This window comes from Medicago sativa, chromosome 2 (genome assembly GCF_051527215.1).
Source record: "Medicago sativa cultivar Bolivia chromosome 2, Bolivia_mono, whole genome shotgun sequence".
Taxonomy (NCBI): Eukaryota; Viridiplantae; Streptophyta; class Magnoliopsida; order Fabales; family Fabaceae; genus Medicago; species Medicago sativa.
In genome coordinates this window covers 81,968,689-81,984,815 of record NC_140750.1, presented here as the reverse complement: position 1 = coordinate 81,984,815, position 16,127 = coordinate 81,968,689, and the positions used below count along the sequence as shown (strand labels likewise).

General features: G+C 33.4%; 2 protein-coding genes and 1 long non-coding RNA gene across 4 annotated transcripts; 2 read left to right on the top strand and 1 right to left on the bottom strand.

Moving 5' to 3' along the window:
- Window positions 1–1,271: 1,271 nt before the first annotated feature.
- Window positions 1,272–6,358, bottom strand: LOC146951467 (phospholipase D alpha 1-like). The gene is made up of 4 exons (XM_085747450.1): window positions 6,293–6,358; window positions 6,086–6,185; window positions 2,445–4,347; window positions 1,272–1,976 (listed from the first exon to the last, which is right to left on the bottom strand). The coding sequence occupies exons 2-4, from the start codon at window positions 6,176–6,178 to the stop codon at window positions 1,543–1,545; spliced, it is 2,430 nt and encodes an 809-aa protein (XP_085603576.1). The 5' UTR covers window positions 6,179–6,185; window positions 6,293–6,358; the 3' UTR covers window positions 1,272–1,542.
- A 4,148-nt stretch (window positions 6,359–10,506) lies between these two features.
- LOC146951466 (uncharacterized) lies at window positions 10,507–13,304 on the top strand. Of its 2 annotated transcripts, none has more exons than XR_015027911.1 (5): window positions 10,507–10,899; window positions 11,020–11,189; window positions 11,829–11,941; window positions 12,093–12,631; window positions 12,804–13,304. It is a non-coding gene; the product is annotated as an uncharacterized LOC146951466 (long non-coding RNA). The 2 variants fall into 2 exon arrangements; XR_015027912.1 differs by having other exon boundaries at window positions 10,563–10,899; window positions 11,020–11,083.
- A 2,222-nt stretch (window positions 13,305–15,526) lies between these two features.
- Window positions 15,527–15,901, top strand: LOC146951465 (uncharacterized). The gene has a single exon (XM_085748740.1). It carries the CDS (start codon window positions 15,527–15,529, stop codon window positions 15,899–15,901), a length of 375 nt encoding a protein of 124 aa, XP_085604866.1.
- The last annotated feature ends 226 nt before the right edge of the window (window positions 15,902–16,127 follow it).

Here is a 16,127-nt window from a genome sequence, read left to right as displayed (position 1 = left end):
CGCTTGTTATAAAAGGACATTTAGAATACTAAAGACACACAAGTACAAAATTACGTTAAAAGATCATCGAAATTAAAATTTGTTCTTAAACTTGTTATCATTATCATTATAGACAACATATAAAACTCCAAATTCATTTCCTTTTTTGTTTCTGTTCTAATTATTACAGAAATGTGTTATTATATCTCTTATTACAAATGTACAATGGTGACAAGCCTTTATAAAAAAGAAATTGCGATAGGGCATACCATATAAACTGTTCTGTTTGAACAACTTGGGGTTGAAAAGCAAAGTCATGAAAAACATAAAGCCTTTATCACAGTCGCATAAGCCAATCTGGACCATTCATTCGGGATCCAAGGTTAGTTTCCTCAAAATCTGCTCACAGGTGTCCCTTCGGGATAGCTGTCTGAGTTAGGCTTGGAAGGACGACCAAAAACCCTAATTCACCACTATAAAGGCTAACTCATAGCTTCCTTCCTGGTACACACTTTTTTACCCTAAAACCTCACATATTCAGTGCATTCTTACTTAATCGTTAGAGTGTTTGCAGGTACACCACCCCCTCCGGAGAGAAGGAAGCTACCATTTGGAGTCCGGCGACCACAAAGCTACCACAATCACAACGAGGTTGTTGATCTCAGGTCTTGACGGATCAATCACCGATGTTAAAGAGTCCAGCGACCACAAAGCTACCACAATCACAACGAGGCTGTTGATCTCAGGTCTTGAGGGATCAATCACCAATGTTAAAAAAGGTACTCGTTATAAAATAAAAACTGAAAAAACTGTAACTCATACATAACTCAAAAGGAAACAAACAAACAAAAATGATTTATATAATGAAATGAATAGTACATTTCCTAATTGTATCTCAACCATATCAGAGGATTGTTCAACAGATTGCAAAAACCTCAAAACTCGCCTCCAATTTCGGCCACACCGATGATTATACAGCTTTCTCTGAGAACTCTAAACTCATCATGGAATCGATGGCATGAGAACCACACAGCTTTTCATAAAATACTTACTAATTAAAGTGCTTAAAGAGTGCCCTGGGGGAACTCGTTAACATTTCCCCAACATTATTCCTATGTTTGCCTTATCATTGTACCAAAAATATTTTATGTTTTGGATATCAAAATGGATTGTTGATTTAAATCTATGATATGATCGTCTAAACTGTGCAAACTTCCTTGTGGTTATAGTTTTATGGAAAGTTCATGAGTTTTTTAGCCTTTGAGAAGGAAAATTATTTAATATTCATGAAATGAGAAAGAAAAAAATACTACAATTTTAAAATTACAACAAATATGATATAGTAGAATACATGTCAAGGATTCCTAGCTAGAATTTATCATAGTTATACATAGAAAGAGCAGAAACAAGCATTACAAATCAACAGCAAAGTCCTTAATCATCTCAAGCTTATTAGCAGTTTTTAAAAGAAAAAACAGTTTCGCAGGACCATTGTACCATTACAGTCATTGCTCAGACTAACACCACAAATACTATATTTGGTGAACAAAGTAGAAAACGAAACTAAGTAGTAAGTATGGGTGGGAGGTAATCAACTTTTCCGCCAAGAACACGAGCCTTGGTGTCAGGGAAGAATTCAAATCCTGGCAGCTCTGTCACGCTTCCTTCACTGGAAACCCCAATGGGATAGCGGAGAAGGTGGCCAGGGAGATCATGCTCAAGAGTCTCGCTAGAATAGAGATCCCAATATTTGTCAGCAATCTGGTTCACCTTCCTAATGCATTCTTCACTTTCTGGGTGAAGGAAGGTTTCTTGAAGCATGCCAAGGTGCTCATACCACAACGACATGCGGAAACCATGAATCTGACCCCTTGCAGGCTGCCTATTAGCTAAATGATAGGGTTGATAAGCTCCCATTGCAATTTCAGAGTCTCTAGCACCATCCATTGATCTTTGGTTGATGTTGGCAGATCCGACGATTATGTATTCATCATCAACTGCAAACAACAAACTTAGTTTTACCACACTATGAACTCCTACCATCAAAGGATATTTTCTTGGTGAAGGAAAAGGGATATTGTAACACTTACCAGCTTTCTTTTATTAATCTCAAATTTGTTGAAAGAGTAAAAAAACTTCTCAAGAATTTTTTTTGTCCAAATGTGGACCAACTTATCTAAATGAATAATTAGAATAAAGTAATTTTTTTCCTTTTATCCTACAAATAACTTTAAAATCAAAATTCTGCGTGAGAATTGTGTAGCTTGCAGAATTGCTCGACTACTATATGATGAGCGAGTGAGGTTTGAGTAAAATTCATGTGGGTCTCAATCATTTTGAAAAGGAGACCTACTAAATAGGAAAGGAGACCCATGTGAACATTGCTCAATCATAAAAAAAGTATTGGAAAGAAAGTGTTAGAAGGAATGTTATACAAAATATGGCAGCTTAATGTTTTTACTTACCTATCATCATCTTGGCATGAACATAAATCATGAAACGCCTGGCCTCTTGAGCTCGCATATAATCTGAATCAGGTTCTGGTCTTTCAGGAGGCTCGTACTCTCCTTGTTTTACCACCTCACGATTGCCAAGGCAGAAGAACGTCAAATAGTTCCGAGGATCTTCCTCAATTCCCTTGGCATTGAGTGCTTCAATAATATCTTTGTACATCATATCCATTGTCCTCCTCTGCCAGTCTAATATTGCCTGAACTGATGCACTTTCTGGGACACCCTCAGGCCACATGGGAACCACAACATACACAGTGAACCTTTCCCCAGCTTCAATCTTGCTAACAATCTTAAGTGAAAGCTCTTTTGGGATCAGATGCAAAGCACCAATGTCTTCAGGCTTAATACCATCAGCACTCCACGCATAGCAACTTCCAAGGAAATATTGATTTTCAATGTAGATGAAATTCTTTGCGCGTCGAATAGCATTGATATAAGCATCTTGAATACTCCTATCTATTATGTTATCCTTCCCACTAATAAGCCCAGCTTTAGCAGCATCTTCAGGAGTCTCGGGGAACCCGAAAGCTGCTCCACCGTCAATAGATCTAAATAGCTGAACATTCCACGTCTCTTGATCATCAGGGAAAGTTACTGGGGATGGGGTAATAATGGCATCTTCAAGCTCTCTCAGAGGAACAAGCAAGTCCTTTCCACCTTGCTTCCTCCATCTCTGCTCAAAGTTAAACAAAACATCCCAAGCAATGGGACCTTCAAGCCTTGAGTGGATATCATGCCAAGGTTCCCTAGGACCACCTTTTTCTATTGAAGCACCAGGAAAGTTAGGCTGATGAAAGTCATCATGATGTGCTGTGTCCAGAGTTCGGAAAAGTGAATGAAACGGGGTATCATATCTTCCATCACAGAGATCAATGCCTCCTACAAAACTCACAATTCTTCGTTTATTTAATCCCACTTCATTTGGCAACTCACTGTCCACCACCAAAATTTTCTGATGATGAGTAAACATGGTGCCAATTTCTATATTCTGGACAATGCTTCCACCATCATCCGGATTGCGAGGGCATAAGACACAGTGCACTTCAGAGCCTCGGAAGAATTCCTCAGTTTCTTGATCATGAGTAGCCATCAACCCATCTTTTTTTAACAGAGGAACCGACGTTCTATCATCCCAAACAAGCATTAATACCCTAACACCTTCTTGTGCTTTTTTCTTGAGAAGCTCACCAAGTGTGATGTCTCCTCCTGGCTTTGGCCTCCTTGAATCCCTTACCAAGGAAATCTCAGTATAAACAGACCACCCTGTAATGTATATTAAGTGCCTTGCTTTTGTGATTGCATCAAAAACATCCTCCCAACATCTATGAGGCTGGTAAGTCTGACCTCCTGCAAGTTGTATATTGGGGACAAAATAGTCTGGGATATGAGAATCTTGGTACAGAGAAACCTTACAACCTTGTCTTTGTGTGTAGAAAGCATAAGGAACTCCAGGAAATTTAGGACTTCTAATGCCTAGAGCCCAGTTGCGGTCTTTTGAAACATCAAAAAATTGCAGCTTCACATGGATCTTTGAATTTCCATGAATTGGTTCTTTATTCACATCCAATATTTCAACCCACCTATCTATTTCCTCACCACCCAATACCTCCTCAACAGGAATGTACGCCCTTCCAATTAAGGTTGCCCCAATAGGATTATCATCTTTCACAGTGAATATGATATCCGATGCCAAATGGGCACAGTAAATGTGAAAAGACTCATTCCATTGAGGATTAACATGCTCCTTTTCTATGATTCTGGTCCTTCCCACTCGTGCTTTCTCTAAATCAATGGTTGCATAAAGTTTGGTAGTTCCTTTTCCGAATCCAACTGTCTCCTCAAAGTTTTGTCTTATCTAAAAAAAGAATAAGTGAATGTAATTAGCAACACATAAATCAACAATCAACAATCAACAACGACGTACATGGGAAATAAAGGTCCAAAAGTGAAAAATTATCCTTCCATCATGTAATAAAGGTACAAAAGTGAAACAAAAATATTTTCATCAGGGCACTAACGCATGTAAACATAAGTGGATGATCTTTAGTAAAAATATGCATGCACTTATGCTAAAACGAAGGGAGCTCCAAGCAAAAGTCTACCCTAAAATGAACAAGGTTAAGATCAAAAGAATAGATTGTTAAGGTAAAGCATTCGAACCCATTCTTAAAAATATCCCATCAGAGGCTTCGATAAGGATGAAGTCAAGCTACTAACACAAACCTAACAAAGATCCAGGTTTGTTTCCTTTGAGTTCATATGTGTTCATGTTTTTTGGGATAAAACATAGCATATGCAGGATAAAGGATAAGTATGATAAAATTTGAAGTTATTGAGTTGAAAGACCAGCTTAATGAACAAAAGGTCATTTTAATTTCAGGCCGACAGGTGACAAATAGATTCAAATGAACAAATTAAGGAAGCAGAACATTGTAAAAACTTTCCCTTCACAATTTTTTTTTGAAGAAGAACTTTCCCTTCACAATTAAAATCAAACATTAAACATTTGAAGTAGCAAAACATTATGTGATCCCTAATAATCTAAATGAATATATAAACTGTCTGAAACATAATAGCTAGCAAACTCTACAATCCAGTTAGAAATTTACAACAGTAATAATGACGTTAAAATATTGTTATTAGAAGCCTAGCCATACAATTGGCGATATTATAAAAATCCAAGGTGATGAATCATTTGCCCAAAAACTTCTAAAGGCCTAAAGTGATTTACTTTTTTTAGCTTATTATTTTCTTCTAACAATTATTTCACCAACACAGAGAGCAAAAACAATCAAGATTCTGAGTACAAAAGAACATTAAATGTGATTGGTAAGAAACATATTCTTGCCTTGATGAACTTCTGTCTTATCCATGGACCAATCCCAACCACCATCTCTTTACACTTTCCCTTTTTTCATTCTTACAATCTAATTTTTTCCCTTTTTCTTTTTCACAAAAAATAAAAAAATAAAAATCAAATCTTCGGACTTAGAAAGAAAAAAAAATAAATCCTTTATCCTTCCAACTAACTAGTCCTTCACTACCATTCAAACATTTATGAGTTTATCAGTTCAAGTCTTTCTGATAAGGCGTGAAAAGTCAACAAGCTACAAGTCAAAGATCAAAGAAAATTCAATCTCCATGTTTAAAGAACAAATCTCATCAAGCTGATCACAGATTTGAAGATTAGAGATGAAGCCAAAACAGTGGCAAAACTCTACCAAAAATTACAATTAACCTAACAAAATTTCAGATTGAATTATTGATCATGAAATCTGAATCACAAATTGATGAGATTAACAACAAACTACTGCACTAATTTTGTTAAATTATATGATCTAATCTCAGTAGCACCGATACTTCTGATTGAATGCGTGTGTGCACGACAGACACTAGTGATTACATTCAATTAATTTATATTATCAGTGCTGACGTGTCCATCCGTCCGGTGTCTGTGTCAGTGCTTCATAGATCTAACCGTACAACAAACAAATAACAGAAACATAAGAACTAAGTTAAGTAAAAAAACAGTTAGCAAGTAGTTGAAAAAATGATAATAAAAGCCAAAAAAAAAAAAGGAAGAAAAGAAGCACCTTGGAAAGAATGTTACCACCACTAATATTCTTGAGTTTATCGACCTCAAAGATTGTAGCATGAAGAGTTCCATGTAGCAGAATTTGCGCCATCAATTACCTACAAAGTTTAACTATAGTTAGTTTATACAAATGATTAGAATTTAAAATGGATCTAACAAATATGTGAAAACAAAATCGAAGAAGATGAAGAGGAGAGAGACTAACTTGTGTAGAGTTCAGTTCAGAGATGAAAATGAGAGTAGTTGGTGAATGATGAATGGGAAAAGGAATAGAACCGAGATATAGTAGGAGTTTATTTATTCAAGGATGGATAGCACGAATTAAGAAATCAAACCGGTTAAAGAGTTAAAACTCTTGGTTAATAGTAACATGTGTAATATATCCACTTTTTCACCCTAAAGAATGAATTTTTAGGCATTAAGCTACTCATTACGATCACATTTATATGTAAACTGATATATCTTAGTTATAAATAGTTTAAATGCATCAATTATTTAATAAATTTGAAAAAGGAAAAATTGTTTATAAATGTAATTGGAGAGAGTATTTAACAAAAATGTTCAAAATTTCAATAATGACAAAAAGATACTAACATAACAGCTAATATACTAACATTTACTATTTCTTGTCAAAAAAAATACTAACATTTACTATTAAAAAATATAAATTATTAGTTTATTTTTAAACTCGATATCCGATCCATAAACTAACTACTCCAAAAAAATCAATTTCACCGTCTACTAACCGGAGAACTAGGAGGATCAATTTTTTTTTTGGAGTACCAGGGTCAATTAAAATATATAGATGACATTGATCGAAGAATTTCATAGCTAAAATCTAGAGGATTTAAAATTCAATATTCGACGTACATATCGATTAATTTGAAAGAATCAAAATCACCGTCCATTAGTCATGTTTTTGTATAAAGTAATGATATTTTGACATCCATTTAATGATAACTTTGTTGACAACCTTGTTTTTCTCACTTCTTATTGGTCAAAAACAATGGAGAGAGAAAAAGGAAGAGAGAGGATAACAACATTATGTGAGTATGAGAGAGAAAGTTGTCCAAAAGTTGTCAAAAAGTGGTTGTCAAAATATCATTTCTCTTTTGTATATCGATTATTTTAATTTTGAGTTGTCACGCCCTCATTGCTTTTAATTCATCGCAATAATCAACGCTGGACTAGCTGCCGAAGTGGGGTCCTCAATTACGCTTGTTAACCTGATGCCGACAAACTAAAATGGGGTGAAATACTTTTCAATATTTTTGGATCTCTTTTTCAAAGGTGTACTGTAGACAAATCATGATGAATAGAAATTTCTATCCAAAAACATGGTGTGCTGTCAAATATCTAGAAGAATATATTTTCCACAATGTTCAAACAATTGGTCAAGATGAGGTGGATCTTAAAATATGAAAACAAATGTAATATTTGGCCTATGAAGCCCGGATACTCCAAAATGGTGCCGTACCCGTGTCGGATACGTATCGGATACCGATACTCTGCAGATACTCAGGATACCGTATCCACGGAGTATCGGAATTATTTATTTTAATTTAAAATATATATTTTATCGGATACTTATAAGATACTCGACAGATACACACAGATACTTATAAGATACTTCCTAGAGACGTATCCTAGAAAAAAATGAAGGGTAAAAAAATGAGACTGTTGTGAAAATTCAATGGATATGTATATAATTCAATTTAAGATATGAATCACTATAATTGCTTTTCGATTAACCAATTAAAAATTATGTTTTTGGTGATGAAAGTAACAAGAGAGAGGAAATTCAATCGATCAATATTAAACAAACTTTGTTTTGAGTTCTTCTATTGATACATTTGTTGATATCCTAACATATGAATGAAAATAGAATATGATTTATACGAAAACTTTACATTTTTTATTTTGATTACATGTATTATTTTTTGTAAATTGTGACTTTTGTGATTATATAGTATTGAAGAGTAATCAATGTTTTTTTTTTAAGTATTTTACATGCATATAAATTTTAGAATAAATATTTTGTTAACGTATCTTAGCCGTATCGTATCCTAAATTTAAAAAATTTTGTGTATCCGCGTACCCGTATCGTATCGTACCCGTATCCTACTACGTATCCGGGCTTCATAGTATTTGGCTAATCAATGAAAGCAATTTTGAGAGAAATTGTTGGATGTTTTTTATTTTATTTCAAAAAAGGGTTAAAGACCAAGTCTTACGTCAATTCCTCTAAGAAAAACGTCTTGCGTCAATTAGTGGATAATAATATAAATATTTTTACTTCCACTAAATTTATTTTTTTACTTATTTAATCCTACCTTTCAATTGTGCCAAGTGTTTTCAACTCTCATTTTTTATAATAAAAATAGTTTTACTGCACGAGAGTAAAAGGATATCATCAATAGTGCAAGGGCACTCTAAAGTCTAACCCAAAAGAAAAATTGCATGTTATTCAAAAAAGCAATGCTATATATTTCAAAGGATTTTATTATGAAGGGGTTGTGAGATGCAATCTTGCCGATTAATTCGATGGACATTAAGTAGCTAACAAATTTGCGAACCCATTCAAGCAAGATTTAGCTTTCACAATACATAGCATTAAAGAAGTGAAGTGCATGTTGGGTATCACTTGATTTGTTGAATTCATGATGAAGTATTACATTTAAGGTTTTGCAAAATTGAGTGTTAAAACGTAAACTTGAACGAGTTTACGTTTTTAGGTGTCAAAATCGTGTAAACTCTAAGTTAAACTTGTTTTTTTGGTAAAATCAGAAAGTTGATCGAGTTTGACCGAGTTAACACTGCTTAAAATCGGATAAACCCGTCCGAGTTTGTGAGTTTACCTTTTTTTGGGGCCGGTTTTCAATTAAAATCCAATTCATTTTTAACACTCAGCTCAATATCACAGTGTTATGAACGCGCGACACTTCTTTTCTTCTTCTCAAAAACCTACAACACAACATTTCTCTTCTCTTCTCCTTCATCAACGTTCTCCAAACTAAAACTCTAACCTTCTTAGTAAAAAACAGAACTTCAAAAGGTATCGTACTTAGAAACTTACTACTTAGAGTTCAGGCTTTATTTTTCCTTTCCTTTATTCTTTAGAAGGATTGAACTTTTGAAGAAATTAACTTGTTTATTTTTTGGATAGTTTTATTAACTTTAGAAGTTTGCTTTTTTGGATGGCTTAGAGACTTAAGAAACTTATGATTTTGTGCGTTAATTTTTGTATTTTGATGCTAAGTTGAGCATAACGTTTTATTATGGTAGTTTGGTATATTTTGCATTTGTAATTAAGTCATATTTTGCACTATTGACTTATTTACAATATTATATTAGGTTATATATATCATGCATATATTAAATTTTATATAATTTTAATTTTAGATAAACTCGTACGAGTTATCGAATCGAGTTTACAAGTCGAGTTTACCTAAGAAAAACGAGTTGAGGTGAATTCTCGAGTTGCAAAACCTTAATTACATCTCAATTTTTCTACTTAATCTACATAAGAAAAAAAAACAATAAGACACCAATACACCATCTTTATTTGAGCAACCAACATACTACAATCCTCTACACCCCTGAAAGAAAATCTTGTTTCCTCAACAACTAAATAGATCATACTACACTGATCCAAACCAAATATCTCAAGTTTCTTCAATGACATCCTTTTTGAAAATTTTCATGTTACAAAAAGTATTGAACTCCATTATTGAAAATATGCTCTCTGATGCCCCCCAAACACAAAACATTTTAAATGTAGAGTACAACCTCATTTGAAGAGTAATCAATCATTGATGCTCGGCAGCCACACCCAATTATCCAATTCTCCTCTAAGCGGCCCAACACTCTCCAACAAAAACTCCATCTCATGAACAAATTCTCCTCTAATCAGTATCAACGCGTCAGTGTCGTGTATGGTGTCCTTACTTCATAAATGCCTCCACACTTTTCAAGTATATGGACTTATCTATACTAACGGTAATTCTCTATGGTTGTGGTCTATACCGGAGTTTTAAATTGTGGACTGCATCTTGTGATGCAACAACAATATTTTGATTTCAGCAAAGTTTGCAGCTACGACAGCCCCTAATTGCATTAATGTGGTTGTAAATCACAAAATATATGCAACACAACAATGCAAAACTTGCAACATACTATGTTCAATGGTCTTTTCGAGTCGCATCAGGCCACATCAAGCCACCTTTGAACTACCCAAAGGAAAAAAAAATTGATTGTTATTGGACGTCGGGGTAAATCCTTTATATCTAATCCTAGCTAACAATGTATACCTAATTTGATAACCCTAATTCTACACTTTTGGCTCCAACATTTGAAAATTTTCGGTTTCCAATTAACCTTCTAATGTATTTAATTAGCTATTGTTGGCAGAATACAACTATCCAACTTACTAGGACATTAAATGTATATTGCGTTTCCTATGCAAAGGAAAACTTAACAGCTGATGTGTAATAACTTATCTTCCTTCATAGCAATTATCTTCCTTCACTAACTGCCAACTACTTAGCACACTTTACAACACAAATTTGTATTTCCTATTAGAAGACAAATGATTACAACCAAAGCTCCTACTACCACTTCTCCTTCAATCTCTATCTCTCACACGATTCTTCTTCTTCCAAAAAAAATTTCTTCCATCTCCCTCACGATCTCTTTCTCTGCTTCTACTTCCCCCCTTATTCACAGAACAAATAGGAACAGAAAAGGGAATGCAAACGGGAACAGAAACTGAAAATGGGTTGTTCTATTTCAAATGTTTTTCAAGCATTGAGGGTATCAGTTTTTCTTCAGTATATTTGAGTATTGCCATTTTTATCCCTTTTTAATATTAATTTTTTCTTTCTAGCTATAATGGTAATTATATGTTTTCTTTTTTATTTCTGTGTGTGATAGGTTTGGTACAATGAATGCATAGAGGTAGACACATTTTAACTTCTCCCTATTTGTGGGAAATGAGGTACAATATTTTATTGCCAACATATTAGTTTTTTTGGGTGTTGCTGGTGTGTTGTGCTTTGGTTTGTTTTTGGAGGTTCCAGGTGCTGTGATTTGCCTCTGTTCGGGTAGGTTTTTTTTTCTGGTGTTTTTTTTTTGCTTCTGTTGCAGTTGTTGTTATTGTGGGGTTTTGGCTGTTTTGATGTATAGGCGATTGTGTTTTGGCCTAGCCGCAGTGCCCTGTTTTTCTGTTGTATTTATTTCTTCGATTGTGCTCATCTTTCATTCTTTATGAGGATGGTTGCTCAATAAAATTTGCTGTTCAAAAAGTATTGAGTTAGGTCTTTATTTTTTCTTCTAAAAATTGGTTTCTTGAATTACAAATGAAAGTAATTTGTTGTTCTGATTGAATTTTTAGTTTTCATTCTTTTCAATTTCCAAATAAATAGACCTATCATGTTATAGTGAATTTATATGTAGAATTAGATCAGTAATGTATAAATTTTAGTAAGTTTGTATTTATTGTGTGTGAAGTTTCATTTTTTTTTTAGTATGAATTGAAAGGTTACAAGTTTAGTAATTGATTTTCATTTTCATCGTTTTCAGTTTTCAATTTCCAAATCGGCACAATTATGATGAGATAATAATTTTCTGTATCATTATATTAATAATGTAATGTGAGTTTTTAGCAATTTTTGGGTGAAAATATTCAAATTTGATTACAGTAGAGTATTAATGTATTATCACTTTTTGTTAATTTTTTGTAGATAAATTTAATTGCACCCATCATTATAGCATTATTGAAGTAGAAAAAAATGAACCAAGAGGATTTCATAGACGGAGGATGAATGGTGATGTCGCTGCCATCCTTTCAAGGAATGTAAGAGGCTCACTCTCTTTTGAAGAGCATGTTCCCAACATGATTGGGAACATCGAACTTACTTTTTTTTTTATCTCATTCGGTTCTTACTTTTAATTTCATTTTATTCTGTAATAATGATAATGAGATTGTTCCTGTCTACACTTTATAGGTTCTACAAATATGCTTCAAAGAAGAAAAACCACGAGTCTTGGATTATGATTTGAGGTTGTAATTTGAGAAAATGGTTTAAGACTCTATTTGTTGTGTAATTTCCATCAATGCTCCCATGCTTCTTTTCTTGATTTTTTACCAACCCTCTTATGGTTAGTCCAGACATTGCATATTTAAAAAGTGATTCGACGGGTGGTATTGTAGATTTGATGGACTCAAGTTCTATGGTTGTTCTTGATAACGAACTGTATGCTCAATCCAATTTGATCCCCGACATACTTTTGTGTTCGTCTCACTGTTTCTCATTCCATCTTCACCTTATTCACAGGTCACCCAACTACTCAAAGACAAAACTCCAATTCTCAGAATCACAAAACCAAAAGGCATCATTCCTTCTCAAATTAATTTTTCTTCTCACTTGGAATAATCATGCATTTTCTCATTCAATCTTATTCATTATTCTCATTTTCCAATTATTTCAGTTTCTTTATCTTGCAGAAAAATTGTCAAATCCAGGAGGAAATTCATGTTAGTTGGGTTGGTCATTCTTTTATAATATTGCACATGTAATTGTGTATCTAGGATTGAAAGAGTGGTACAAGTTGCCTAAAATGTTGTATTTTACTTTCTTTTCTTTTTTCTTTTTCCTTTTTTTGGGCTGGTCATTCTTCCATAATTTTTTCGTTTTCTAATTATAATTTCATTGCAGGAAGAATGGATGATGCCAATTGTCTTTTGTACACAAGAGAAGAGGTGGGGAGAATATGTACATGCTATATAATTACTCGGTGGGGAGGGGATGCACTCCTAAACCTGCATCAAACTGATTGCAGTGCTATGTTTAATTTAATGCCATCTAGCAGTGGATACATGAAGGAAATTGAACAGTAGTGTTTGATTATGAGTAAAAGTGTAGGTGTATTCTAAATTTAAATGTAAGAAGATTGAGATTATGCTTAGAGTTTATGTATTATGCTTGAGTAAAAGAGTAGGTTTGTATTTGCTCTGTTATTATATAGCTAGAGCTCACTGTAATCTCTGCTGAAATATGACTATAGTTAGTTATGAGAGTTGTGTTGTATTGATTATTGAAGCAATACTGGGTTATAGTTGTGTTGTATTTGTAATGAATGGTATATTCTTAATAGAGTCTAGTCTATTGATGAGAAGACACGTCGCTTTCCAAATCCTATGGTGTGGATATACAATATAATTTGTTTGTGTATCATGAAAAATTGGTGATGTGGCAACTATTTAATTTGTTTTTTTTATTCTTTACCTATTTTTGGTCTATAATCTTGAGATTTTAGCCACCTTTTGTCATTTCATCATCTTCCTCTATTCACAAAGAGATCGTTAATATTGACTAAAGTATAAAAAAGGGCACGTATTTTTCACTAATAAATATAAGGAAATGTTAACTGGTGTATAAAAAAATACGTGATACATGTTTGTCAATATTAAATATAAAAACAGTGGAAAAATATTTGTTACCGATGTATAAAAAAAATACAATACAAACATTTGTACGTTAAATAAATAATTAGATATGAAAAATATTTGTTATCGATGCATAAAAACTCCAAGGCACTGATCAACTTAACCGGTACTTATGCTATGAGTGTCTTTTAATCTCATATTCTTTCATCGTATTTTTTACGGAACACACCATTGTTCTTTCCTCTTTTAATCTCATGTACTTGAAGGAAAGGTCATTTCAGGAAGCAAAATTGATGAGGTGTATATACAAGAATACCATTTAAATTCCAACGCAGGAAGTTTCCTATAGCCGTTTGTTTTGCATTGACCATTAACAAAAGTTAAGGGCAGTCGCTTAAACAAGTTGACATCGATCTTCCACAACCAGTCTTCTTGCATGGTCAACTGTACGTTGCAATTTCAAAGGTTACATCAAGAAATGGTTTGAAAATATTGTTAACCGATGAAAATGGTGATTGCACTGATACTACTACCAATGTCGTGTATAAAAAATTTTCCTGAATGTATGAACATTGTCATTTATCTTAAACACTTGATATTTAGGTCATTTTTGTCAAATTATTCAATGTGCGTATTATGTATGATATTGTATTTAAACTTATTTTTCAATGTTTATGACCCGTGCGGTAGCACGGGTAGACGATCTAGTTAGTTTATACTGATAATATAAATGTACCACTTTCTCTAATGACTAGTATTAATAAAAGTTATATATCCCTGCTGGTCCAGAATCATACGCCACTGCTTAAGGGTGCTACATACCCTATACTCAGAGTTGAGAATGTTAGACGGAAGTTCAAATCAACCTTCTCGTGTCTAGAAAGTTTGAATATATCATAGGACCAGGGGCGGTTCCTCTCGTGAGGATGAGGTAGCCTTTGCTACCCCCAAAAAAAAAATTACTCTTGTATTGGTTGGTATCTATTTATATTTAGCTACCCCAAATACTAAATATTGAGCTACCCCAAAGGAGTTTGGTTGTCGAAGATTAGCATAAATAACAAAGAAAAAAATTGTTACATTGTTGATAGATTTATTTATACTGGTTTGATACTTTCGGTCTTAATAACAACTATAGGTAGAAAATATTTCAATAACAATAGTGAGAAACAACTTAAACTGATAATAAGTTCTTGCAAATAATTTGTTTGTTTACATTGAAAAGACATTAATAATCTATTTATTAAACAATCTTGTGGATAAAATTGACTTCTTAAATTGTGTTTGCGTTTTGCCCGACTTTTTAAATATTTGTTGTCAATTTTTTTTTTTTTGAAGGAAGTTTTTATTTTATTTGTTGTTGCTTTAATTTACACTTCATATAAGTAAAATTATTGTGATTTTTTTACGTATCAGTTAAATTTCGGATTAAATTTGTTTCTGGTATCTACAACACTCGCAATTTTCAAGTTAGAGCCCGTTTGTTATAGCTTTTTTTTAGGAAAAAATCACTTTTTTTAAGAAAATAATCACTTTTAAGAATATTGTATTCGTTTGTTACAGATTTTTAAAAAAATCAGAATCTAAAAAAATCTAAAAACAGCTTCAAATGAGAAGCTGTTGAGAGCAGCTTCTCAAAAAATAGATTTTTTTTTAGAGGAGAGAGAAAATATGGATATAAAGATTGAACTAATTTTGTAACAAAAAAATAGTTTTTATATAGCTGTATCCAAACAAACTAAATTATTTTTTAAAAAAAGTGATTTTTATTACGGTAACCGTAACATTGAAGATTTTCTGCAAGCTACCAAACCAGAGGACGTTGTCTCAACTCCTGAAGCTCTGCACTCTCACTCTCGTACTACCTCGTCTGGTGCTTCTAGCTGGAAAAAACCGGAGTCGGGCCTTCTTAAAGCTAACAGTGACGCAAACTTGAAGATTATAGGCACCTGGGGGCTGGGGGGCATTATCAGGAACGATGAAGGATTAGTTATGGCTACAGCTACCTGGAAATCCCTGGGTAGTAATGATCCTCTATTAGCTGAAGGTTATGCTTTGTTAAAAACGATGGTGCTAGCAAAGGAGTGTGGCTTCAAACAAATGATTTTTGAGAGTGATAGCGAGACTTTGATTCGCATGGTGAAAGATACAACTCAAAGAAACAGATCTTATCTGGGAAGTGTTATCCAGGAAATCTGGTCTACTCAATCTTATTTCGACACTTGTAATTTTGCTTTTACTCATAGGACAGGTAATAAGGTAGCGGACTCTTTGGCCCACTTAGCTCATGAGAAACCCAATTTGATTTGGATTGAGGAGGTGCCGGTAGAAGCCCACTCTATGTATTTCCATGACCTTTTGAATTAATAAATAGCATCGTTAGTTTAAAAAAAAAACAAATGCAAGATAGATTCTGATTTTTTTATAAAATCTCTAAAAAATAATCTCTAAATTATTTTATGTAAAAATCACTTTTATTTTAATCCGTAACAAACGGGTCCTTAATTAAGTTCTTAAGATTTTGTTTATTTTAGTCCTTATTTTATTGTTATAGAGAATAAATGCAAGGCTAAAATCACTCTTTTTTTTTTGT

Coding starts and splice junctions, on each gene's coding strand:
- LOC146951467 (XM_085747450.1), bottom strand. CDS start 6,178: ATGGCGCAAATTCTGCTACATGGAACTCTTCATGCTACAATCTTTGAG. Junction 4,348..6,085: donor GTGGTAACATTCTTTCCAAG/GTGCTTCTTTTC, acceptor TTCTTTTTTTAG/ATAAGACAAAACTTTGAGGA. Junction 1,977..2,444: donor TCATGCCAAGATGATGATAG/GTAAGTAAAAAC, acceptor TGTTGTTTGCAG/TTGATGATGAATACATAATC.
- LOC146951465 (XM_085748740.1), top strand. CDS start 15,527: ATGGCTACAGCTACCTGGAAATCCCTGGGTAGTAATGATCCTCTATTA.